The sequence below is a fragment of the Oncorhynchus clarkii genome, chromosome 18 (assembly GCF_045791955.1).
Source record: "Oncorhynchus clarkii lewisi isolate Uvic-CL-2024 chromosome 18, UVic_Ocla_1.0, whole genome shotgun sequence".
Classification (NCBI taxonomy): Eukaryota; Metazoa; Chordata; class Actinopteri; order Salmoniformes; family Salmonidae; genus Oncorhynchus; species Oncorhynchus clarkii.
The window spans coordinates 30661134-30687022 of record NC_092164.1 but is presented as its reverse complement, the minus strand read 5'-3'; the positions used below and the strand labels follow the sequence as shown (position 1 = coordinate 30687022).

Here is a 25889-nt window from a genome sequence, read left to right as displayed (position 1 = left end):
ATGTGAAGAGTCAACTCATTTAATTAAAGTTCAATTCGTAACTAAATCGATTTGTTTTATTTCTATTGGAAGGATTTAATCATTTGCAATTATGTCTACTTGATGATAAGGTCAAATGTTTATGTTGCTGTCTCCATGTGATATGGGAAATACAGTGCCTTGCGAAAGTATTCGGCCCCCTTGAACTTTGCGACCTTTTGCCACATTTCAGGCTTCAAACATAAAGATATAAAACTGTATTTTTTTGTGAAGAATCAACAACAAGTGGGACATAATCATGAAGTGGAACAACATTTATTGGATATTTCAAACTTTTTTAACAAATCAAAAACTGAAAAATTGGGCGTGCAAAATTATTCAGCCCCCTTAAGTTAATACTTTGTAGCGCCACCTTTTGCTGTGATTACAGCTGTAAGTTGCTTGGGGTATGTCTCTATCAGTTTTGCACATTGAGAGACTGACATTTTTTCCCATTCCTCCTTGTAAAACAGCTCGAGCTCAGTGAGGTTGGATGGAGAGCATTTGTGAACAGCAGTTTTCAGTTCTTTCCACAGATTCTCGATTGGATTCAGGTCTGGACTTTGACTTGGCCATTCTAACACCTGGATATGTTTATTTTTGAACCATTCCATTGTAGATTTTGCTTTATGTTTTGGATCATTGTCTTGTTGGAAGACAAATCTCCGTCCCAGTCTCAGGTATTTTGCAGACTCCATCAGGTTTTCTTCCAGAATGGTCCTGTATTTGGCTCCATCCATCTTCCCATCAATTTTAACCATCTTCCCTGTCCCTGCTGAAGAAAAGCAGGCCCAAACCATGATGCTGCCACCACCATGTTTGACAGTGGGGATGGTGTGTTCAGGGTGATGAGCTGTGTTGCTTTTACGCCAAGCATAACGTTTTGCATTGTTGCCAAAAAGTTCAATTTTGGTTTCATCTGACCAGAGCACCTTCTTCCACATGTTTGGTGTGTCTCCCAGGTGGCTTGTGGCAAACTTTAAACAACACTTTTTATGGATATCTTTAAGAAATGGCTTTCTTCTTGCCACTCTTCCATAAAGGCCAGATTTGTGCAATATATGACTGATTGTTGTCCTATGGACAGAGTCTCCCACCTCAGCTGTAGATCTCTGCAGTTCATCCAGAGTGATCATGGGCCTCTTGGCTGCATCTCTGATCAGTCTTCTCCTTGTATGAGCTGAACGTTTAGAGGGACGGCCAGGTCTTGGTAGATTTGCAGTGGTCTGATACTCCTTCCATTTCAATATTATCGCTTGCACAGTGCTCCTTGGGATGTTTAATGCTTGGGAAATCTTTTCGTATCCAAATCCGGCTTTAAACTTCTTCACAACAGTATCTCGGACCTGCCTGGTGTGTTCCTTGTTCTTCATGATGCTCTCTGCGCTTTTAACGGACCTCTGAGACTATCACAGTGCAGGTGCATTTATACGGAGACTTGATTACACACAGGTGGATTGTATTTATCATCATTAGTCATTTAGGTCAACATTGGATCATTCAGAGATCCTCACTGAACTTCTGGAGAGAGTTTGCTGCACTGAAAGTAAAGGGGCTGAATAAATTTGCACGCCCAATTTTTCAGTTTTTGAAAAATTTGTTAAAAAGGTTTGAAATATCCAATAAATGTCGTTCCACTTCATGATTGTGTCCCACTTGTTGTTGATTCTTCACAAAAAAATACAGTTTTATATCTTTATGTTTGAAGCCTGAAATGTGGCAAAAGGTCGCAAAGTTCAAGGGGGCCGAATACTTTCGCAAGGCACTGTATATCCAATGCAAAAAACATCTACATTTAAATGGTATTAATATTAATTTGCATATATTTCCGTTAATTCCCATACATTCCCACAGAAAGTTTCCACCTCTGAATAGTCCCCAAAATGTGCAACCCTAGTTGCAATGGAAGAGAGACCATTTTTCCGCATTCTGTGAGCTTGTGTGGCCTACATTTCGTGGCTGAGCCATTGTTGCTCCTAGACGTTTCCACTTACAGTTGACCGGGGAAGCTCTAGCAGGGCAGAATTTTGATTAACTTACTTGTTGGAAAGATCGTATCCTATGACGTTGAAAGTGCCACGTTGAAAGTCAATGACTTCTGTTGTCATAGGGATGCGTCTTCATTTTTGTAGGTTTAGTCAGTTTAATTCCACCAAAGTGCAATATGTACAGTGGCTTCGGAAAGTATTCAGATACATGTGCAAACATTAAAAAAACTAAAACAGAAATACCATATTTATATAAGTAATCAGACCTTTTGCTATGAGACTTGAAATTGAGCTCAGGTGCATCATGTTTTCATTTATCATCAGCTGTTTCTACAACTAGATTTGAGTCCACATGTGGTAAATTCAATTGATTGAACATAATTTGGCAAGGCACAAACCTGTCTATATAAGATCCCACAGTTGATAGTGCATGTCAGAGCAAATACCAAACCATGAGGTCGAACGAATTGTCTGTAGAGCTCCGAGACAGGATTGTGTCGAGGCACAGATCTGGGGAAGGGTACCAAAACATTCTGCAGCACTGGAGGTCCCAAAGAACACAGTGGTCTCCATCATTCTTAAATGGAAGAAGTTTGGAACCAGCAAGACTCTTCCTAGAGCTGGGCACCCAGAAAAACTGAGCAATCGGGGGAGAAGGACCTTGGTCAGGGAGGTGACCAAGAACCCGATGGTCACTCTGACAGAGCTCTAGAGTTCCTCTGTGGAGATGGGAGAAACTTCCAGGACAACCATCTCTGCAGCACTCCACCAATCAGGCCTTAATGGTAGAGTGGCCATACGGAAGCCACTCCTCAGTGTAAGAGCCAGTTTGCAGTTTGTCAAAGAAACCTAAAGACTCTCAGACCGTGAGAAACAAGATTCTCTGATCTGATGTTACCGAGACTGAACTCTTTGGCTTGAATGCCAAGTGTCAGGTCTGGAGGAAACCTGGAACCATCCCTACGGTGAAGCATGGTGGTGGCAGCATCATGCTGTGGGGATGTTTTTCAGCGGTAGGGACTGGGAGACTAGTCAGGATCGAGGCAAAGATGAATGGAGCAAAGTACAGAGAGATCCTTGATGACGACCTGCTCCAGAGAGCTCAGGACCTCAGACTGGGGCAAAGGTTCACCTTCCAACAGGACAACAACCCTAAGCACACAGCCAAGTCAATGCAGGAATGGCTTCGGGACAAGTCTCTGAATGTCCTTGGGTGGCCCAGCCAGAACCCGGACTTGAACCCGGGAAAACATCTCTGGAGAGACCTGAAAACGCTCCCCACCCAACCTGACAGAGCTTGAGAGGATCTACAGAGAAGAATAGGAGAAACTCCCTAGATACAGGTGTGCCAAGCTTGTAGCATTATACCCAAGAAGACTCAATGCTGTAATTGCTGCCAAAGGTGCTTCAACAAAGTACTGAGTAAAGGGTCTGAATACTTTTGTAAATGTGATATTTCCGTTTTTAAAATGTTTATAAATTAGCAGACATTTAAAAAAAAAAACGTTTTTGCTTCGTCAATATGGGGTATTGTGTGTAGATCGATGAGGAAAAAAATACAATTTATTCAATTTTAGAACAAGGCTGTAACATAACAAAATGTGGAAAAAGTCAAGGGGTCTGAATACTTTCCATTGGATTAAACGCTGGCCTAGTGCGCCTGAGTTAACAGAGCCTGATGAGTTTTATAATAAGAGCCGTTTTCCACACACAAACACGTACCCCCACCCTCTCTGTAACAGATGTCTGTATTTAAGATGATTAACGCACTGCCTCGTCCCTCAACCCCCAATGCCACCCGTTGCTCATTATGTCAAACGTCCATTCATGTCTTACCCCCTCACAGTGTTGTCGTACTCAAAACCCTAGAGTACGGTCTCCAGACCACATATTTAGTATCTCGGTGTCGGATACGTTTGAACTTGGTCTTGACTCAGTCTCGGACAGTGAGGACTTTGTGATTTCTTCCCGAGAACAGCGGAGTAGAAAACTCAGTTATCAGAGCATAAAACCGCTTCGCCAGGCCAAATATATACATTCCTTTCTTAAAACAATATCTTAACAGCCTTTATATCTATTATAGACATGTTGCACAGTGACGAACCTATAGGCCTTCAGTGTGTGACAGGTTCATGATTCTGAAAGGACAGCAATCGTAATACCAGCGCACTCATGTAGGAGAGTGCACTTTCTGTAAAACACGAAGGTCCGGTGGTGTAGTGAATGGTAGACGCAGGTATGAACCATATACCCACTTTTTTTCAGAGGTTATTGCTTATATTCACTTCTTAATCCATAGTGATGCGTATCAAAGTAGTGTAGTGGAGGAATACGATTGATCAATTATGACGTACAACAGAGACATAATGCACAAAGTAACCTACACAATTGTAAAGCACGTGAAATATATATACCACACGTTTCAGCGGAATATCATCTGCAGGCAGCAAGAGTGGGCAGCTCTCAACTGTTTTTTTTGCATGGAACAGCTCACAGAAGAATGACATCGGTAGCCGGTAGGGTAGGAAAGACGTTTAAACTTATGATATCCAGTGGTGACCGGTCATTCGGTGTTTTGAGCCTCACCTAGATTGGCACCTATTTAGCTTGCCTGTTTTGCATGTTACTTTGGCATTAATACCTGTCTCATATCAGTTTGCAAACAATGTAAAATCAAATAATCATCATTGAGTTAATAAAGCTTTTGTCTCTTTTTTTCTTTCTTGAGTAAGGCAGCTCCAAAATGCAGTTGTTTCAGCCTAGCTCATTGCTTTCTGTGGAGGTGGGGCATCCAGTGGAACATTTGGAGCTTATGGGGTTGGTAATGTTTTCTAGTTGCGCTGTGATTGGCTCAGTGTTCTGTCACTCATGGGGACACTACATCACCGCCAAGTCTAAGTGTAGGGCTTGAAAATTCAAAACCCTTGGGTGCTGCTATAGAGTTACATTAGAAGTACCCATCCAATAAGCCTCAAGGTTATTGGCGACAGATAAAATGACGTCAAATCACATTATATCTACAGTAGCTTAGATTGGACTAATCATGTCAACATCATACTTTCTAAATCTTAGCTAGCAAGCTAGCATTCATCATCATGAATCAAGCCGACAATCTACTGGCAAATCCTTTTCAATCCTTGTCATATGAAGATAAATAATTAAGGGACATTTTAGATAAAATATATCAAACAACAAGTTGGAAATTGGAAGGATCAGTGGCTAACTGCAAGCACTGCAAAGCAATCACTAGCCTGCTATTCAGTGGAGTGGGTGTGTGGTTCCAAGTCTGGGTTTAAGGGTTTCTTTCGGGGGTAAACATTCAAGGGTAAACATTCAACATTGGCCATGCTGTCAATCCAGCATGACTTCTGCTCGCTCAAAACAACTGGAAACTCGGAACTGGGAAATCTGATTACAGTGCGTTAAAAACAACTGGGAACTCAGAAAAAACGAACTCCGACTGCAAAAATACGTTTTGAACGGTCATCCAACTCGGAATTGCAAGTCGGGAACTCGGGCCTCTTTCTAGAGCTCCGACCTGAAGATCATTGACGTCATCATGATTTGACCTTCCGAGTTCCCAGTTGTCTTGAAAGAACCATAAATCCAGAGAATGCCAGACTTTAATGACAACATTTGATGACAAAATATGCCCACGAAGGACCGCCATGCCACCTTCCTGTTCAAGTGAGCACAACAAGGTGAGTCCAAAAATGTATTGTATGCTGCTATATAAATGATGTAACATGTATACTGTAGCTAAGAAAGTAATACAAAGGGAATGTTGTGTTGTAAGCTGTTAGGTGTTGGTGGTGCATATGTAGCCTATAGCATATGTAGCCTATAGCCTATAGCCTAGAGAAATGTCATCATCGAATATTGTAAGAGCTTTCTTTCTCTGTTTATGTGCCCACTTTATTTATCCTACGGTTTTGACTTGGTGTACCGGTAGAATACTGTAAGAACGGCCCATGTTATGAATCCTGTCACTGTACATTACAAAGGTGCTGAATAAATAGTTATATTGACTACGTCTGTCCTAGCTCGCTCATTAATGTCTTAATCAAAATTACGGATTGCCTCTTATCTGCTCGTCGTCCCCTTATGCCATAGTGTGTACATCTCAATTGTCAGTAGAAACCACATTGTTTCAATGTCAGCCATATCTGCTATGTTTTTTTTAAAGGCAGTAAATGAGGCTGAATGAACTGTTTCGCTGCCAGACAAGGCTCTGCTGATAGTCAGGTGTAGCAGTGGTAAGGTGTTGGGACTGCTGTTGAGACAGCTTTATGTAGGCCGTAACAGTTTGTGGGCACCGTCTGTCACCATTTTAGTGCAATTAATGTATTGTTTAGTGTTGTGGCTTTGCTGGCATGCATTCATTTTTTTGTTTTTTTGTTTGCCCAACCAAGATTTACATGCTAAAATCGCCAGTGATGATATCTACCAGTAAATGCTAACTAAGGCAACAATGGGTTTTCAAGTGTTGGTTAGTAGGCTATTTGTGAAGCGCAACTGTCATCATGTGCTGTTTGCATCAGTGGCGTAGACATGGTTTAAGCATTGTTGTGGACTTAGACCATCACATTTTTGTATTTTTTCTATAAATTAAAAAGTGTGATTTTGAGAGTGAAAATCTGAAAAATTGATAGGAAAACTCGTAATTTTGGGGGGCAAAATTAGAGTATACCCTCTTCTCCAGGCTCCACTACACCTCTGCATAGGACCGATGGAAAGACAGCAATCACACACAGCATGATGTTAAAGCACCACTGCATAGGGCCGATGGAAAGACAGCAGTCACACACAGCATGATGTTATTAAATCCCCACTACACCACTGCATAGGGCTGATGGAAAGACAGCAGTCACACACAGCATGATGTTAAAGCACCACTACACCTCTACATAGGGCCGATGGAAAGACAGTAGTCACACACAGCATGATGTTATTAAAGCACCACTACACCACTGCATAGGGCCGATGGAAAGACAGCAGTCACACACAGCATGATGTTAAAGCACCACTACACCACTGCATAGGGCCGATGGAAAGACAGCAGTCACACACAGCATGATGTTAAAGCACCACTACACCACTGTATAGGGCTGATAGAGAGACAGCAGTCACACACAGCATGATGTTAAAGCACCACTACACCACTGCATATCGCCGATGGAAAGACATCAGTCACACACAGCATGATGTTAAAGCACCACTACACCTCTGCATAGGGCCGATGGAAAGACAGCAGTCACACACAGCATGATGTTAAAGAACCACTACACCACTGCATAGGGCCGATGGAAAGACAGCAGTCACACACAGCATGATGTTATTAAAGCCCCACTACACCACTGCATAGGGCCGATGGAAAGACAGCAGTCACACACAGCATGATGTTAAAGCACCACGACACCACTGCATAGGGCCGATGGAAAGACAGCAGTCACACACAGCATGATGTTAAAGCACCACTACACCACTGCATAGGGCCGATGGAGAGACAGCAGTCACACACAGCATGATGTTAAAGCACCACTACACCACTGCATAGGGCCGATGGAAAGACAGCAGTCACACACAGCATGATGTTATTAAAGCACCACTACACCACTGCATGGGGCCGATGGAGAGACAGCAGTCACACACAGCATGATGTTAAAGCACCACTACACCACTGTATAGGGCTGATGGAAAGACAGCAGTCATACACAGCATGATGTTAAATCACCACTACACCACTGCATAGGGCTAATGGAAAGACAGTAGTCACACACAGCATGATGTTAAATCACCACTACACCACTGCATAGGGCTGATGGAAAGACAGCAGTCATACACAGCATAATGTTAAATGATAAGCAGTCCATAAACTCTGACGTAGGTCCCAATCATAATACAAAAACACAACCATTAAGCATTTCCCAATCAAAATGTACAATTATTACATCCCATTGCAAAACAGATTTCTCATTTAGCACACAAAGTAACCGGTGACCTAAAGTTTAAAGTGGAACTGACAGCGTTTTAACTACTTTGCAGAAATGAAACAAACAGACAATAATAGTAAAAAAATATCAAATTCCCAGTTTATGCTACAAAACCAACTTAAGAGGTTTTAAAAATAGGTTCTATTTGACTCAACATTCCATGACGTACGCTAAGTCATTGTTGGCAGAATAGATGGATGCAGTTCAATGCATTATTAATATAATTCACCAATACATTTCTTGGTAGTCCAAAAAATATTGCTGTCAGGTTGTAAATCCAGGCTGGCCTGGTACATTGTTCGCTGCCTCCATTCGGGATGCACTATTTCAGTTTCAATGACTCAATATTCTGGCCAAAAATAGACAAATGTATCTAAGGCTGGGAATGTCAATACAATCAAACTAAGATGAGAAAAAATAAAGACCTTCCTGACCTCTCAGAGGGGATCAGCAGGCATTTCAGATTACTCTGACGTTTTTCTTGCGCTGAACCTAATGATTTATGAAAACATGCTTGGTGGGTCGATGTCCTCATTACGGTTTTACAGACGTGTTTGATACTTTATGTGCACACTTTATTTGAATATTTAATGCACAGTGTTATATTTGGTAACAGTTACTTGTTTTCTCTTGACTCCAACCCCATTCGATACATGGATGTGGTTGTAGCAATTTCTACATAAGGGTGTTAATGAAAAAAACTCACAAAAGCTCTGACGAAGGCTGATATGTAAGAGCTTATTAAAGAGCATTGATACTAGCAAGAGCAGTGTGCGGGTTTCTTATTTTTTCTCATCTTATTCAACTGTTACCATGCACCTACAACAAAGACAGCTCAGATGAGCGAGTGCCTTTTGAATACAATCAAACTAACAAGGGCAATGATCACAAGTCAGTCATAATTTGTCTAATATGCTAGTGTATCTATTTATGTAGCAAGCTAAAATCAGCGAGCCTAACATTAGCAAGATAGCTAGCTGCTAGTAGGATGTCATGTCATGCCCTCATATCGTTTTTCAGTGGCTATACACAGCTAGAGATCCAGGTGTCATTTGGTTAGCTAGCAAGAACTTGAATAACTGTTATCCAGTTAGCATATCTCGGTGTAAACCCTGTCCAACAAAAACTGAAGAGATTAAATTAGATCATTGAAAACAATAATATTATTATTATTATTATTATAATAATTATTTTATAAATCCTTAGCCCTTCTTTGAAGGCCAATTGTCCCCGAATGTGTTTGGGTTAGTAATAATTTGTAGAGTGGCTCTATTGTCCCTCAACATGCCTTTATTCACTATTCTGAATGTCTAAAGAATCCACATGCTGTTCTGAAATATGAACACAGAAATACTGGACATTTTGAACTCTTATTATGGTGGTGATGTGACAAAATTACAACATGGTCTTGAATTGGACTGCATTTCTCTGGTCTCGGTTTTGACTCTGTCTCACACCCCTTTGTCCCATTCCTGGTCCCGGTCTTGACTGGGACTTGATTTGCGTCGGTCTTGGTCTTGAATTGGTCTCGCTTTAGGTGGTCTCAAACACAACACTGCCCCCTCCCCCACCCTTCTACCCATACCCCCCCCATTCATCCAATTTCTCTTCAATTCACACCCATTTACCTTCCTCATAAATTGAATCTATTCTACATTCATCACAACATTCTCCTCAAGTGACAGCTGTTGAGCCTTTCTACAGTGAGGTGAGTTTTCACAATATCTGTACCATCCCTTGGCTTGCACAAATTGATATCACACACGCACACTTTGATAGATCAATCAGACATGTGTGCTCAGATATGCATTCATTATTATAATCATCCCTGCTCAGACTACTCACTGTTTTTTATGCTTACACACATGGACACACAGCACACAGAACAAATAGGCTATCCTCACAGGCATACTGTGTGCATGCTCAATTGTTAGTGATACAAATGACTTCATTTTCAGACTATTCACAAAATAATGCGTCTGACTTGTCATGGCAGAGTAAATGTCAAGCTTAGTCAGATGTTCCAACTAAATATTTTTTAGGGATAACGTATTTTCTTTATAAAGATCTTAAAAAAAAAGCTCTGACAAAGCTGAATAAACTAAAGTGATACTGGCAAGAGCAGTGTGCAAGTTTTTATTCCTTTTATCTTTAACTTCAACCCAGATCTCTGGATGTTTTATTACCTGTCATACCCCCCCCCCCTCCCCCCTTCAGCAAATCAAGTCAGTCTGAACACCTGCCCTCCCCCTCCCCAACTAAACACACATACAGCTTACATCCTCCTCACACATGTACAATCTCACTGTGCCTTACGCACGCACGCACGCACGCACGCACACACACACACACACACACACACACACAATCTCTGGAGACATGCAATACATACAGAACAATTAAGTGTATATACATTTCATTATTAAAAAAAATATTGGAATATCATTCACAGGCAGGTTTGATTAAATCCATCATTACCTGGTTATTTCTGATTCTGATTTCTGATTTCAGTGAAGCAGAGATACACTATCATAATAAAGCATTGAAACAAGCATTTGACCCTTATCAGTAGGGATGACCATTGTGAAAGCACATCTCTAACTCTGATAGAGATAGAGGGGATAGAGGAGAGGGGGTATATAGGTTACATTTTTGGGAATGGGGAGTAATTTTCAAGTTGGCCCATTTCATGTCTGTGTAGTCATGTTTATCTGCCCAGACTTTACCTGTCTCAAGCCACTGTAGTAGAGATGCTGACCAGACACACCGGGATGGCAACAAAACAGAATTCAGACAGCAAGGGATAGCAGCGGGGAGATGGAGAGATAAAGATAGAGCAGACAGGAAGACATGAGTACAAGATGGGCAAAGGAGGAGAGAGAGTACAGCTGCAGATTCTTCTTTGTGCGTCTTTTTCCCCTCACTGTCTACAACCTCTCTCTTCCTCCGTGTGTGAATGTGTTTTGACACCATTCCTCTGCCTCCATGTCGGTGAGCTTTGAGACAGATTGTCTCTCACCTGAAATTAAACACACGGCCAGGTGCCACTCAGATCACACCATCTGTTCATCCCGCCCTCCCTCCCTTCACTTTCCCCCCCCTCTCCTTCTTACTTCTATATCTGCTTTTAGGACGCAGCTTGTGTATAGTGAGGACAACTAAAAACCTTAACATTTTCCACCATGGCAGGCAGTGTATAGCTCACTAGATACAAAGGGATGTTGAATATAAATGCACAGGGAGAAAGATAATGACATCATTCAGCTTTATGTATTCAGAAGCGCATTGGTGTATTCGCGTCTTTCAATTACTTTCATGTCATTTCTTTGTAGCGTCAGTGACAAGAGGATGGTGAAGTTAATTATCTGGCAATGCAGGTGGTATTAGATGATGATTACACCACAGCTGGGAGTTGGGGTGAGGATACTACTTGTTTAGGGGGTGGTAGTCAGTGTGTAGCTAAGGAGGTGGTTTTCATCATTGCGGAGGTTAAGATAGGGGACACGAGGGGGAGGTTGTTCTCGGGCGGTTGTACAAGACTTGGGTGAGGAGGTCTGGGAGGGGAGTCACTGGGGAGACGGAAGAGAAGGTTTAGTGATGAGGAACCTGCCTGCTGATCTCCTCTGAGAGGTCAGGAGGGTCAGCCTAATAATATGATTTATATTGCTGCTAGTGCTAACTACCTCTCTGGCTTCCAGACGCCCCTACTAAAACCCATACTCCCTCACTGTCTCAGCGTACCAGTAAGCATTAAAACACAACAAAGAATACAACTCAGTAAACCTTAATAAAAAGAAGAGGGAGATGAGAGGAAAATATTCAGAGACTGAGTGAAGGAGGACCAGAACCCTATAGGCCCTGGTCAAAGTTAGTGCACTATATAGGGAATAGCATTTGGAACATAATACTAGTCTGTTTCTATAGAGACTGCAGAGAGAGAATGCCTGTCACCTCATAATCTGCTCCATAAATGTCACTTGGCAGCACACTTGCTGCGTGGTTATGCTCATCAAGCTGCTCTAATTTTGATTTGAATGTGTGACGAGAGAGAGAGAGAGAGAGAGAGAGAGAGAGCAGGATGACTAAGGCGCTGACTGGATGCAGCATGTACAGGGAATATAGGAAAGCCACCTCTGACCTTCCTCTTGGGCATATCAACTCAAAGGGAAATGGAGCTCACATGTCAGAGTGAGTTAGTTTTTCTGTGGCACACTGTTGTGTGTCTGTGTGTGTAGTTCAGTGAGGTAGAATGCCACTTGTTCCGCATTTTGCTCATGGGAGTGTCCGAGTCCCAAATGCGACCCGGTCTTTCTATGTAGTACTAGTGCACTCATTTTGACCAGGGCCCATAAGGCTCTAGCCAATAGTGCACTACATAGGGAATAGGGTGCCATTTGGAACTCCACCAGTGTGTGCTGTTGAACGTCAGAGAGGGCACTCACCCCTGGTAGCGTCTTCTGCTCGTGCAGTGCATTCTGGGCTTTGAGTGCAGACTCTCGTTCGCAGTATGTCAGGAAGGCACAGCCTGGGGTAGGATTGAGGGTACATTATACCATTAAACATAGGATGTATTTGTATACTGTGATACAACAGTGGACAAAGAGAAATTGCAGCAGGTTGCACTGTGATTTTAAAGGGGAAGTTGTTGTTTTTCCACCAATTCTCTATTTTTTATGTAAATGGCATGTTAAAGAAGGGTCCAGACACCTTTTGGGTTATTTCCTGTTTTTGAAAAACTTACCCCAAACAGCAAATCACTTCCTCATCCTCTTTGTGTAATTTGGAGCCCCCAGAAAAAAACATTAACAAAGGCTCCAAAAACACCCAAATACAGTGCCTTCAGAAAGTATTCACACCACTTGACTTTTTCCACATTTTATTGTGTTACAGGCTGAATTTAAAATTGATAGTAGTGTTGATTCGATTTTTGAATGACTACGTCATCTCTGTACCACACATACAATTATCTGTAAGGTCCCTCAGTCGAGCAGTGAATTTCAAACACATATTCAACCACAAAGACCAGGGAGGTTTTTCAATGCCCCGCAAAGAAGGGCACCTATTGGTAGATGAGTAAAAATGAAAAAAGAAGACATTGAATACTTCTTTGAGCATGGTGAAGTTATTAATTACACTTTGGATGGTGTATCAATACACCCAGTCACGACAAAGATAAAGGCGTCCTTCCTAACTCAGTTGCAGGAGAGGAAGGAAACCGCTCAGCGATTTCACCATGAGGCCAATGGGGACTTTAGAACAGTTACAGAGTTTAATTGCTGTGATAGGAGAAAAATTGAGGTTGGATAAACAACATTATAGTTAAAAAATATATATTTTTTAATTTAACCTTTATTTAACTAGGCAAGTCAGTTAAGAACAAATTCTTATTTACAATGATGGCCTACCGGGGAACAGTGGGTTAACTGCCTTGTTCAGGGGCAGAATGACAGATTTGTACATTGTCAGCTCGGGGATTCGATCCAGCAACCTTTCGGTTACTGGCCCAATGCTCTAACCTGCCGCCCCTGAGTTACTCATATAGTTACTCCAAAACGAATCTAAATGATAGAGTGAAAAGAAGGAAGCCTGTATAGAATAAAAAACATTCCACTGCAAAAAATGTGGCAAAGAAATTAACTTTATGTCCTGAATACAAAGTGTTACAGTATGTTTGGGGCAAATCCAACACAACACGGAGTGCCACCCGTCACATTTTCAAGCATGGTGGGGGCTGCATCATGTTATGGGTATGATCGTCATCGGCAAGGATACAGAGTTTTTTAGGATAAAAAAAATTGAATAGAGCTAAGCACATGCAAAATCCAAGAAGAAAATCTGTTTCAGACACTGGGAGACAAATTCACCTTTTTCCAGGACAATAACCTAAAACACAAGGCCAAATATACACTGGAGTTGCTTACCAAGATGACATTTCTGAGTGGCCTAGTTACAGCTCTTACTTAAATCAGCTTGAAAATCTATGGCAAGACATGAAAATGGCTGTCTAGCAATGATCAACAACCAACTTGACAGAGCTTGAAGAATTTTATAAAGAATAATATGCAAATACTGTACAATCCAGGTGTGATAAGCTCTTAGAGACTTACCCAGAAAGACTGTAATCGTTGCCAATGGTGATTCTAACATGTATTGACTCAGGGGTGTGAATTCTTATGTAAATGAGATATTTCTGTATTTCATTTTGCAAAGATTTCTAAAAATGGGTTTTCACTTTTTCAACAACCTGAAAATAATATATATATATATACTAAATAATATATATATATTATAACATAGTTTTTGTGTCTCAAAATCATTGTAATCTGGTTAATGTTAAAAATCTAAATGAAAATGATTCAAATATAAAATTCAACCAGAGAGCACACTTAGGTCATGGGAAAAGGTTGCACTTGACCGTTGCACTTGAATCATTCCCACGGTGATGGCTAGGCCTGCTACGTTATAACATCACACACTATTGCAGAAACTTTGATAATACAGGCCGCAATTGATATGTTGAAAACAATGTGGCAGAGGCACAGAAACTCACATCAATACCTTTGTCAGATAACACTGTTAAATGAAGAATTTATGCTATTGAGGAAACTGACTGAACAACTCAAAAACTCCCCGGCTTATGCTCGCCAAATGGACGTTAGCGGTGAGGGCTGAGATGCTCATGCATTAGATGCCCATGCATTGACTTTTGTCTGGGGATGCTATTTCCGAGGACATATTGTTCTGTCTCACGATTCCAGAGCATGAAACGATATAGGGGATGTTGATGCTGCGTGGCTATATTGACGAAAAACAGATTACATATGGGATTGAATGGTGGGCTTTTGCGCAGATGGGGTTTCATCTATGGCGGGATGGCGGGCAGGCCGGTCGGCCTCTGCACTCTAGTTATGAATGTGTCTCCCTCTGCCATATGGACGCATTCTATGATACACCGAGAGCAACTGATGGCAAAAGAGCTGAGCACAGAACTGGGGGATGTACTGCAGCAAGTAACTTCAATTGTAAACTACATCAAACCACATCCACTGCACGCACGCCTGTTTGCAAAACTATGTGGAGATATGGGATCAGAGCATGACAATGTTCCATTCCACACCAAGGCTTGGATGTTATTGAGGGGCAATTTTGGAAAGATTTTTCGCATTGAGAGAGGAACTGTTGTTTTTCACAATATATGTAAATGCGCCTTGGCATAGTATCCACAAGCGTCTGGCAAGAGCAGTGTGCAAGCACCCCATGCTTTCATTATACTTTGTATCACTCATTTACTCAAGTGATTCCTTTATTTTGGCCTGTAGAATGGACAGAGAAGTATCGCTCGAGATGAAACAAAATGGAAAATACAATTTCATGACACAACATCTAAAGACCTGCATCACCACACTGAGAACTTTGCCAAGGACATATTTGGGTGTTTTTGGAGCTTTTGTTCATGTTTTTTCAGGGCCCCCCATACTAGAGAAAGGGGGATACCTAGCCAGTATGTCACGCCCTGACCTTAGAGATCCTTATTATTCTCTGTGTTTGGTTAGGTCAGGGTGTGAATCGGGTGGGAAATTATATGTTTTCTGTTTTTTTGTTTTTGGCTGAGTGTGGTTCCCAATCAGAGGCAGCTGTCTATCGTTGTCTCTGATTGGGGATCATACTTAGGCAGCCCTTTTTCCCACCATTATGTTGTGGGATCTTGTTTTCTGTTTAGTTACTGTTGCCTGAAATAATTCAGTGTTTTTGTTATTTTGTTTGAGTGTTTTTTAAATTAAAATCATGAACACTTTCCACGCTACGCTTTGGTCTACTCTTTCTAGCACCAACGAGAGCTGTTACACAGGACAACTGAATGCATTTAACCCAACCCCTCAAAAAATGTGAGATCACAAAAAAGGTGTCACACCCTAATCTGTTTCACCTGTCTTTGTGCTTGTCTCCACCCCCATCCAGGTGTCGCCCATCTTCCCCACTATCCCCTGTGTATTTATACCTGTGTTTTCTGTTTGTTTGTTGCCAGTTCGTTTTGTTAGTGAAGCCTACCAGCGTTTGTTCCCCTGCTCCTGTCTGTTCTTGCTCCTGTTTTCTAGTCCTTTCTGGTTTTGAACGTTCTGCCTGCCCTGACCCTGCCTGCCGTTCTATACCATGCCCTACCTCACTGGATTATTGACCCCTGCTTGCTCTGACCCTGTGACTGCCTGCCATTCTGGACCTTTTGCACCCTATCTGGATTACTGACCTCTGACTGCCTTTGACCTGTTGTTTGCCTGCCCCAGTACTAAAAATAAACGGTGGTTTCTTCGACACTGTCTGCATCTGGGTCATACTTGAAACCTGATAAAAGGTATCTGGACCATTCTATAACATGCCATTTACATTAAAAATACAGATTTGGTTGTAAAAAAGAGAACTTCTTCTCTATAATGACACCCTATTCCCTATATTGAGCACTACTTTTAACCAGAGCCCTATAGGTCCTGGTCAAAAGTAGTGCAATACATATGGAATAGGGTGCCGTTTGAGACGTAACCAATTGGGTCAGCTGGTCCAAAGACAAGCTGGCAGGTGCACTTATGAAATACATTTATTTATAGGCTGGCCATATCTGCCAGTGGCCATACACCTGTTACATAGATAGCATAGCCTAAATACCCTCAATCATATAGCCTAAACAATGTCTCATGCCTGACAGCTGGACTATGCATTGTAACTTACAGTAAATGTCCATACTAAGGAAATAGGGATTCAATGCACAGTGTGGGAGACAACGTATTTCTATAGAACTGTGCATTATATAATCAAGTATTTCCCGTGCGCTCTACAGCATAGCCTACACAGTAATTGTTTCCTCTCCCCTTACCTTTGTGCATCCCCGTGTATTTGTCCTTTATCACCGTCAACTCATAGATCTTCCCGAACTGTTCAAAGATGGGTTTCAAGTCCTTCTCCTCAAGATTTCGGGGTATCTGCCCGATGAAGAGCTTGATTGCATCGGCCTCCTTCATTGAGACAGTGTGGGATTGGAGCAACCCGTTGCGCACCGAGGATGGACACTGAAAAGGTGGTGAGAGGGAGCAGGAAGAACCTATAGCTCTTTGGACGAGTTAGAGATGACGGGGAAAAAAATTCAACTCCGTCCTGGAGACGAGGAGAGGGACAATAGAGGAACAGATGAGAAGAAGAGCTCTAGACTAAATTATTAATTACTTCTTAAATGTATAATAACTTTCATTTTCTTTACAATTTTTGAAGAGCAGGAGCAATCAGGTGTAGGCTGACTAACAAAAACATCACGGTCACCAGTTGGTATAGCTATGCAAAATATATTGGAATGTTGAAATTATAATGAATTGCAATTATTTTTACCTATAATGTTTGGTAATCTGTCCCCAAATTTGATAAATTGATTATAACCAATTATGTTCTGACTCAGATATATATATATATATATATATATATTATATATATATATATACACATACACACACATATTTGTTTAAATATTTACATGAATGCAAATAAACATAGACATCGAAGTAGCCTACTCCTTTGTTCAACCGTCTATCGGTCTAAACTGCTGGTTTAAACCCATAGGCTATACTGTCACGTTGTGTCAACGTATAGCCTCTTCGGTCCCTTTGTCAAGATGGGGTGACAATAACAATGATTTGAACATAATCTGTAATTTTACACCACGTCAATAGGACAACAAAATAATCACCTACTATTTATCTATGATCCTCCTTCGTCTTAAGGTTCGTTGCTAGCTGAATCCCCCCTTTCTCCTCTGTCCCCTATCAAATCGGGTTTCTTTTCGGTTTGTGTCTATTCTCCAGTTCAATTCATTTGTCTAATGTAGGACCCCTCTGATTCCGTGCCTTGACAAGTTACCCCCAAAAGAGCGCACGTAACAAATCGAGCGACGTCCTTCTTTATCTATAAACATGAGCATGTGATGCTTTACCCAATAGTTTTTGGGGTGTTATTTGTGTACAAACCCTGTTTACCACATTAAATACACACAAATTAGGATTTTATATAATAATGACAACCTCTGGGATTATTCAAGCGGTTGGTGGTTATCAGGATAGACTCCCTATGATCCAACACAGGAAATGGGAGGTTATTGCTGCCGCTCGCTCCCGCATTGTCTGGCTCTCTGTCTGTCTACTTAGTTGCATTTGACGTCGTAAACCGGTGTCTCCCTCCCGTCGATCTATTGCTGCCAAAGGGCCAGGGTTCGTTCGGGTCTGAAAGCGCGCTTTTGACTGCAACTACAGTATTGCTTCCGAACTACTGAATTACGGCTGTTTAAGACAATTCACATGTATTACCCTATAGAGAAGTAGAGAGATATTGTCCCAACGATGCCAGAGATGCGACCCAGTCGTTAAATATTTTTGTTCTAACGGTGCGTTCGTAAATTCCCTCTGGAGTGCCAGAGAATGCTCAGGGTGCGCTCTGGGCATTCGTAAATTCTGAGAGTTGTCAGATTGTCCCTTCTTACATTCAGAGCGCACACTGGATGTGGACACTGGCCGAGTAGGGTTGACCCGAGCGTTCTGACCTCAACCGCAGTCAAGCACCCAAGCTAACTGGCTAACGTCGGCTAGCTTGCTAGATACTTCCAGATACAAATGAGAGAACACCTCACTCTGACCACTTTACTCACCCTAGAGCTAGTCAGGCTGTTTTCAAGCTATCTAGAGCATTGGTGACTGTAACTATGCTACTGGCAACAATTTAATTATGTTTTTTTGCCAGTGTTAACTGTCACCGGTCATATGTTTGTAAATTCATCAATTAAAGGCCCTACATGGTCAATCCAAAAACTGCAGTGGACATACAGTATTTACTGCATGCTGCCTATGCAGAAGTCAGAGCAAACATTATTTTGGGATTTAAACAGCAGAGCTGTTGTCAAGGAAGTTGTCAAGGAACTGAGTTTGTGTTTATACAGGACCTCCCACCGCCACCTACCATCAACCAATCATGTCAATGCGGCGATATACTGGATCCCTCTGCATTATTAAAACATTTGAGGGCACAGTGATGCGGTACTGAGATCAATTTGCCCTCTGCATGCCTCCAGAGGCTCCACAATTGTGTCACACCCTCCATACGGAGCCTCCGACCACATTTTCGATTCAAGCATAAATGTGCTTTTATTCTGCAATCTGGCACACTCAGACGAGAGTGCTCTGAAATTGGAATAGATAGCCAGAGTAAATTTATGAACGCACCCTAAATCTATGGACCCAGTCGTTCATTCTAAGTGTTCCATTGCCATAATGGCAATGTTCGTATCCCTTGCTTGCTAGCTAGCCAGGCAATTTTGGCTAACGCAGTCACTTGAAACAGTGTAGCCAGAATAACAGCAAATTATCTGCATCTGCGTTTGTTTAAACTGTTTTCTAGTGATTCTTTTGGGGATACATCCATAACAATGAGCTAATAATGTGTGATTTCGCCATGTATAGAACATTTGCTCTCTTGCCAGGCCACTTCTCAGAAGAGATAAACAACTACACAGCTAACACAATCAGTAACTGTGTGTGGGTAAAATCAATGGGAAAGCCAGAAAAAAAGCCTTATTACAATCTACAGTGCATTCGGAAAGTATTCAGACCCCTTGACTTTTTCCACATTTTGTTACTTTACAGCCTCATTCTAAAATGGATTAAATTGCTGTTTTTTCTCATCAATCCACACACAATACCCCATAATGACAAAGCAAAAAATGTTTTTTAGACATTTCTGCAAATCTATAAAGAAAAAAACAGATATATGACATTTACATAAGTATTCAGACCCTTTACTCTGTACTTTGTTGAAGCACCTTTGGCAGGGATTACAGCCTCGAGTCTTCTTGGGATTGACGCTACAAGATTGGCACACCTGTATTTGGGGAGTTTCTCCCATTCTTCTCTGCAGATCCTCTCAAGCTCTGTCAGGTTGTATGGGGAGCGTCGCTGCACAGCTATTTTCAGTTCTCGCCGGAGATGTTCAATGGGTTCAAGTCCGGGCTCAGGCTGGGTCACTCAAGGACATTCAGAGACTTGAAGCCACTCCTACAATGTCTTGGCTGTATGCTTAGGGTCGTTGTGCTGTTGGAAGGTGAACCTCTGCCCCAGTCTGAGATCCTGAGTGCTCTGGAGCTGGTTGTCATCAAGGATCTCTCTGTACTCTGCTCCATTTATCTTTCCCTCAATCCTGACAAGTCTCCCAGTCCCTGCCGCTAAAAAACATCCCCACAGCATGATGCTGCCATCCACCATGCTTCACCGTAGGGATGGTGAGAGGTTTCCTCCAGACGTGACTCTTGGCATTCAGGCCAGAGTTCAATCTTGGTTTTATCAGACCAGAGAATCTGGTTTCTCATGGTCTGAGTGTCCTTCTGGTGCCTTTTGGCAAACTCCAAGTGGGATTTCATGTGCCTTTTTCTGAGGAGTGGCATCCGTCTGGCCACTTTACCATATAGGCCTGATTGGTGGAGTGCTGCAGAGATGGTTGTCCTTCTGGAAGGTTCTCCCATCTCCACGTAGGAACTTTGGAGCTCTGTCAGAGTGACCATTGGGTTTTTGGTCACCTCCCTGACCAAGACCCTTCTCCCCCGATTGCTCAGTTTGTCTGGGCGGCCAGCTCTAGGAAGAGTCTTGCTGGTTCCAAACTTCTTCTACTTAAGAATGATGGAGGACACTGTGTTCATGGGGACCTTCAATTCTGCAGAAATGTTATGGTTCCCTTCCCCAGATCTGTGCCTCGACACAATCCTGTCTCGGAGCTCTACTGGCAATTTCTTCAACCTCATGGCTTGGTTTTTGCTCTCATGTGCACTGTCAACTGTGGGACCTTATATAGACAGGTGTGTGGCTTTCCAAATCATGTCCAATCAATTGAATTTACGACAGGTGGACTCGAATCAAGTTGTAGAAACATCTCAAAGAGGATAAATGGAAACAGGATGCACCTGAGCTCAATTTTGAGTCTCATAGCAAAGGGTCTGAATACTTAAATAAGGTATTTCAGTTTTTTTTTTAAATACTTTTACAAAAATGTCTAGAAACCTGTTTTCGCTTTGTCATTATGGGGAATTGTGTGTGGATTGATGAGGAAAAAAATACTTAATACATTTTAGAATAAGGCTGTAACGTAACAAAATGTGGGAAGTGGTCTGAATACTTTCCGGAGGCACTGTATGTGTTGTGATAATTGCGTTATTTGATCTATAACCTGTTAGCTCATATGCCTTCCGACCGTGCTATATAGGCCTAAGGTCGAGACAATAAGGAGACACAGTGGCAGGATAAATTCAACCACACCTTTGTTTCATCACAAAACCGGAGAGCAACCTCTGTTCAGTGGCGTCCATAAAGCATATTGCAGGTAACAAAGTTACATGACCTGCTTGAGCAAGTTAATGTTTCAGACATTTTCAGACTACTAAACAGCTATTGATTTAGAATCACGGAGAGTTAACGGAAGTCACAAAGAAAACAGGAGCTGCAATTCCAGCACCATTTCAACATCATAATTTCAACATAATCAAATCACCTATGTTTAGTCTAATACAATGACAACTAAAATATACCAAAAACAATTAAGTCCAATGTAAGCTAAATAGGATGTAGCTGTCCATGGTTCTGATTTATGTATGTGTGTGTGTGTGTGTGCATGCATGCATGCATGCGTTTGTGCAAAAAGAAAAAACATGTTGACTCACCCTACAGTACATCTAGAGAAACGCCAATGTCATCGGTCTATGACTGTTATACAGTACACACTTTAATTTTTTGCTGTCCTAGGCTACCTGGCTAAAATGCTTGCTCGCTAGCCTAACTTCCTTTCATGGGCAATGTTAGCTACTTGAAAATAAAGGAGTGGCCTCCCGGGTGGCGCAGTGGTTAAGGGCGCTGTACTGCAGTCCCAGGGTTCGCGCCCAGGTTCTGTCGTAACCGGCTGCGACCGGGAGGTCCGTGGGGCGACGCACAATTGGCCTAGCGTCGTCCGGGTTAGGGAGGGATTGGTCAGTAGGGATCTCCTTGTCTCATCGCGCACCAGCGACTCCTGTGGCGGGCCGGGCGCAGTGCGCGCTAGCCAAGGTTGCCAGGGGCACGGTGTAGCCTCCGACACATTGGTGCGGCTGGCTTCCGGGTTGGATGCGCGCTGTGTTAAGAAGCAGTACGGCTGGTTGGGTTGTGTATCGGAGGACGCATGACATTCAGCCTTCGTCTCTCCCGAGCCCGTACGGGAGTTGTAGCAATGAGACAAGATAGTAGCTTCTACAACAATACCACAAAATTGGGGAGAAAAAGGGGTAATATTAAAAAAAATATATATATATTTTAAATAAAGGAGAGGGGCACACTCTAGGAGCTCAGATGCAAAAATGTTATTACCAACGTTTCGACAGTCTTCATCAGGGTATAATCACAAACACCGCAGGGTGACTTGTTTATATAGTGTCAAAAGACAATATAGACACAAAAGACACTAATCATGGCCAATATCATTGGTTAATTCTCATATTAAAATGGCATACAAAGAACAGCATACAAAAAACAAATGGATAGCATACGATCATACATTTATTTTAGACTACACAAGCTTACAAACAATTACAATGGCAAAAGTCACAATAATGGCTTCAGATCAACAGCTTGGCTGTCGAAACATTGGATATTACATTTTTGCATCTGAGCTCCTAGAGCTCCTAGAGCTCCAAGTTTTCTACTCCGCTAGCCAGCACCTCGCCTAAATAGGCGTGCGTTTCTTTTTCTTCTAGATTGCAATGTTAGCTACTTAAAATTAGCCTTCTAGCTACATACTGAACTTCCAACATCTCAGTCCATGGGCACAAAGTATGAATTTATGGTTGGATCAGAATTACCGTTGTAATCATTGGCCAGTATGGAGAATTAAGTAAAGTGGCGTGTCCAAATCCCTATCTCCATCCATGGCTAATTTAGGAAAAGGGCCAATTTTTTGCGAGCTAGCTAGCCACCTGAGGACAACAACACAATGAGATGCAACAATTCAAGTTATTTCTGTCATTGACGCATTTTTTTTGATGCGATTCAGATTCAGATCAACTTTATTATCCCACCAGGGGGAAATTCATTTGGTCATGTGCTTCTTCTTTATGTTGTAAAAGCGTTACATGGTCGCTGCCCATATCATTGCATAATGCAGAAAATACACAAGACTTCAGGGGCTTTGCTTTAACAAAGTTAACCATTTTCACTGTAGTGTCCAAAACGTCTTTCAAGCTGTCAGTTATTCCCTTGGAAGCAAGAGTCTCTAGGTGGATGCTGCAGTGTACCCAAGTGGTGTTGGGAACAACTGCTTGCACGCGTATTACCACTCCACTATGTCTCCCTGTCATGGCTTTTGCACCATCAGTACAGATACCAACATCTTGATGCCACAAAGCCATCCAGTACTTTAAAAATATCCTTTCATGTTGTCCTGGTTTCCAGTGGTTTGCAGAAAAGGCTGTCTTCCTTAATTGACCCCCAATAAACGTAACAGACATATACCAGGAGCTGTGCCAGGCCCACCTCGTCCGTTGACTCATCCAGCTGTAACGCATATAATTCACTGGCTTGTATGCAAAGCAGTAATTGTTTCAAAACATCTCCTGCCATGTCACTGATGCCTCGTGAAACAGTGTTAATGAAGGCACTGTCTGTATAGTTTTTTTGGGCCTTTTCCCCCAGCATTGTCCCAGCCATATCTGCTGCAGTAGGAAGAATTAAGTCCTCCACAATAGTATGGGGCTTGCCTGTCCTGGCCACTCGGTAGCTCACCATATAAGACCCTTTTAGCCCCTTCTAATTAATGGTATCTGTTGCTTTTATACTACTCGAAAGTCATCTTTATTCTCCCTCAAACTCTGGTGGCTTATTTTTCAAATAGTCATGTTTCGTTTCTCAATGTCTGCTCAAGAGTGAAGGTTTTCCACGAGAGAGTAACGGTTCATGTGAATTATTTGACTAGGCTACCTGTATTTAACATTGTGTTGTTATTTCGCTGAACTTTAAATGGTTTAATTTTATTTTTGGCAGTGAAACGAGGCTACTCAGGTGAGAAAAAAAACTCACCCAAATGTATAGCGCCGTTGGAAAATATAAATGTACTGTTTGAAACTGTGAAAACATATATATTTAAAAAAAATGTGAATCCCATTTTTATTTGGTGTACCCCAGTTTTGGAATACCTGGGCTAGGCTTACAGACTAGAATCTGGGTTTAGGATTGTAATTCAACTTTGTCATGGTTTGGTTAGCGAGATGCAGGTAGCCTATAGATCTTGATAGCCTAGGTAAGAAGTCAAATTAACGATTTAGCAGCTTGCTTATTTAACATGAACAGAGAGGTGGTTGAGGTAAGCGCTTCTGCTGCCCAATACCCTGCTGGAATAGGTTACTGAGGATGGGGTCGTAATTTCAATCACTCAATCATATATTAATAATATGGATATGAACTGAATAGGCCTATGCTTGTCAACAACAGCCATTTTTATTTTACCCATAGCCTAATCTGATTGACCCTTACCTTCAATCTAAAGCATTCTAACAACAGCTGATCGGCAATTGAGATATAACTGTGACCATGTTCACAATTGATAACTTCCAATTTCATGAACTAAACATGGCCATTAATAATTGCATAATAACACAAGGCTACAACAACAATAAACTGAAGTTATAGGCTATTTATTAAATCTGCCTGCCAGCTCCAGGTTTTATAAATTTTATTTTCACCTTTATTTAACCAGGTAGGCTAGTTGAGAACAAGTTCTCATTTACAACTGCTACCTGGCCAAGATAAAGCAAAGCAGTGCGACACAAACAACAACACAGAGTTCCACATGGAATAAACAAACATAGTCAATAGAAAAAAAGGGAGGCTACACAAGTGGCACAAATTGATTTGCAATGACTCCAGTGGTATCATAATGTCATATTTTTTATTGTATGAAATGGTGGGCTACAGTATCCTACATATGCGTAGAAATCAATACACTCTCCATATTCAATGTCAGCTTCATTGTGGACTTTTCCCCATATCAGAAGCACGCAAGGGAGTTCCATAACTTCCATTTAAAATGTCCACCTGCGCAGTGCTCGAGACCTAAGAACTGAGTGTGCGTAAAACCCTTCGCTTGATATGGTTTTCCATAAGCAAAGTCGACATTAGAATGCAGTTTAAACAACCTCCGAGCAAATGTATCTCATAAAGTCTTTTTTCTGTTGGAAATAGGTGTCTCCATAATGCCAATCTAAATAGCCTACCTACAACTGGTAAAAAGTTATCATGACTTGCGCTCGTACTGCTTCGTCTCCCCTCACTCACGTGACTCAGATGTCTGCTGCAGCGCTGACTCAACACACACATTTGGGGAGTGATTCAGGCCAGAATTCAGCCTTTTGAAGCTAGTGATATCTCTCGCCATGTTCCTTTACTTCTTCCATGAATTAACATGGACTGTCAATGCAGACAAGTGTTTTTCAAAGGCCTCAAACTGCCAACACGTCACATTCATGTCACGTGACAGGACACGTCATGTAGACGTAGTGTTCACGTTGTGTACACGTGACACTGAGACGTCACGTGTCAGTTTGCGTGTAAATTTATTATGAAAGACCTCTCCACTGTGTAGATATGCCTATTTGTCAAATCAATATGGACACAAAGGCTTCTTTGTTGGAGGGAGCCCTATTCAGAAATAAGAGGTAGCCTAGGTCTCTAGTGGTGCGTTCAAAACACCTGGGAACTCAGCAATCTCCGACTTCAGTGCGTTCATGAAAAACAGTTTTTAACGGAATTCCAATTCAGAAACTTGGGCATCTTTCTCTGACTTTATAAACCTCAAAATCGAA

At 41.9% G+C, this 25889-nt stretch overlaps 1 protein-coding gene across 4 annotated transcripts in view; it reads right to left on the bottom strand.

Annotated features, from left to right (window-relative positions):
* The window catches only part of LOC139373316 (CUGBP Elav-like family member 3), a 44398-nt gene extending 18857 nt beyond the window's left edge, over positions 1-25541 (bottom strand). For 2 of the 4 annotated variants that reach the window (XM_071113700.1, XM_071113703.1), the window contains exons 1-2: positions 16866-17135; positions 12442-12524 (exon numbers count right to left, since the gene is read on the bottom strand). In XM_071113700.1, the coding sequence (XP_070969801.1) occupies positions 12442-12524; positions 16866-17010 (228 nt within the window). In that variant the 5' untranslated portion in view covers positions 17011-17135. Of the gene's footprint in view, positions 1-12441; positions 12525-16865; positions 17144-25362 lie in introns of those variants that run through there. The other 2 variants (XM_071113701.1, XM_071113702.1) reach the window with 2 other exon arrangements.
* Positions 25542-25889: the final 348 nt, after the last annotated feature.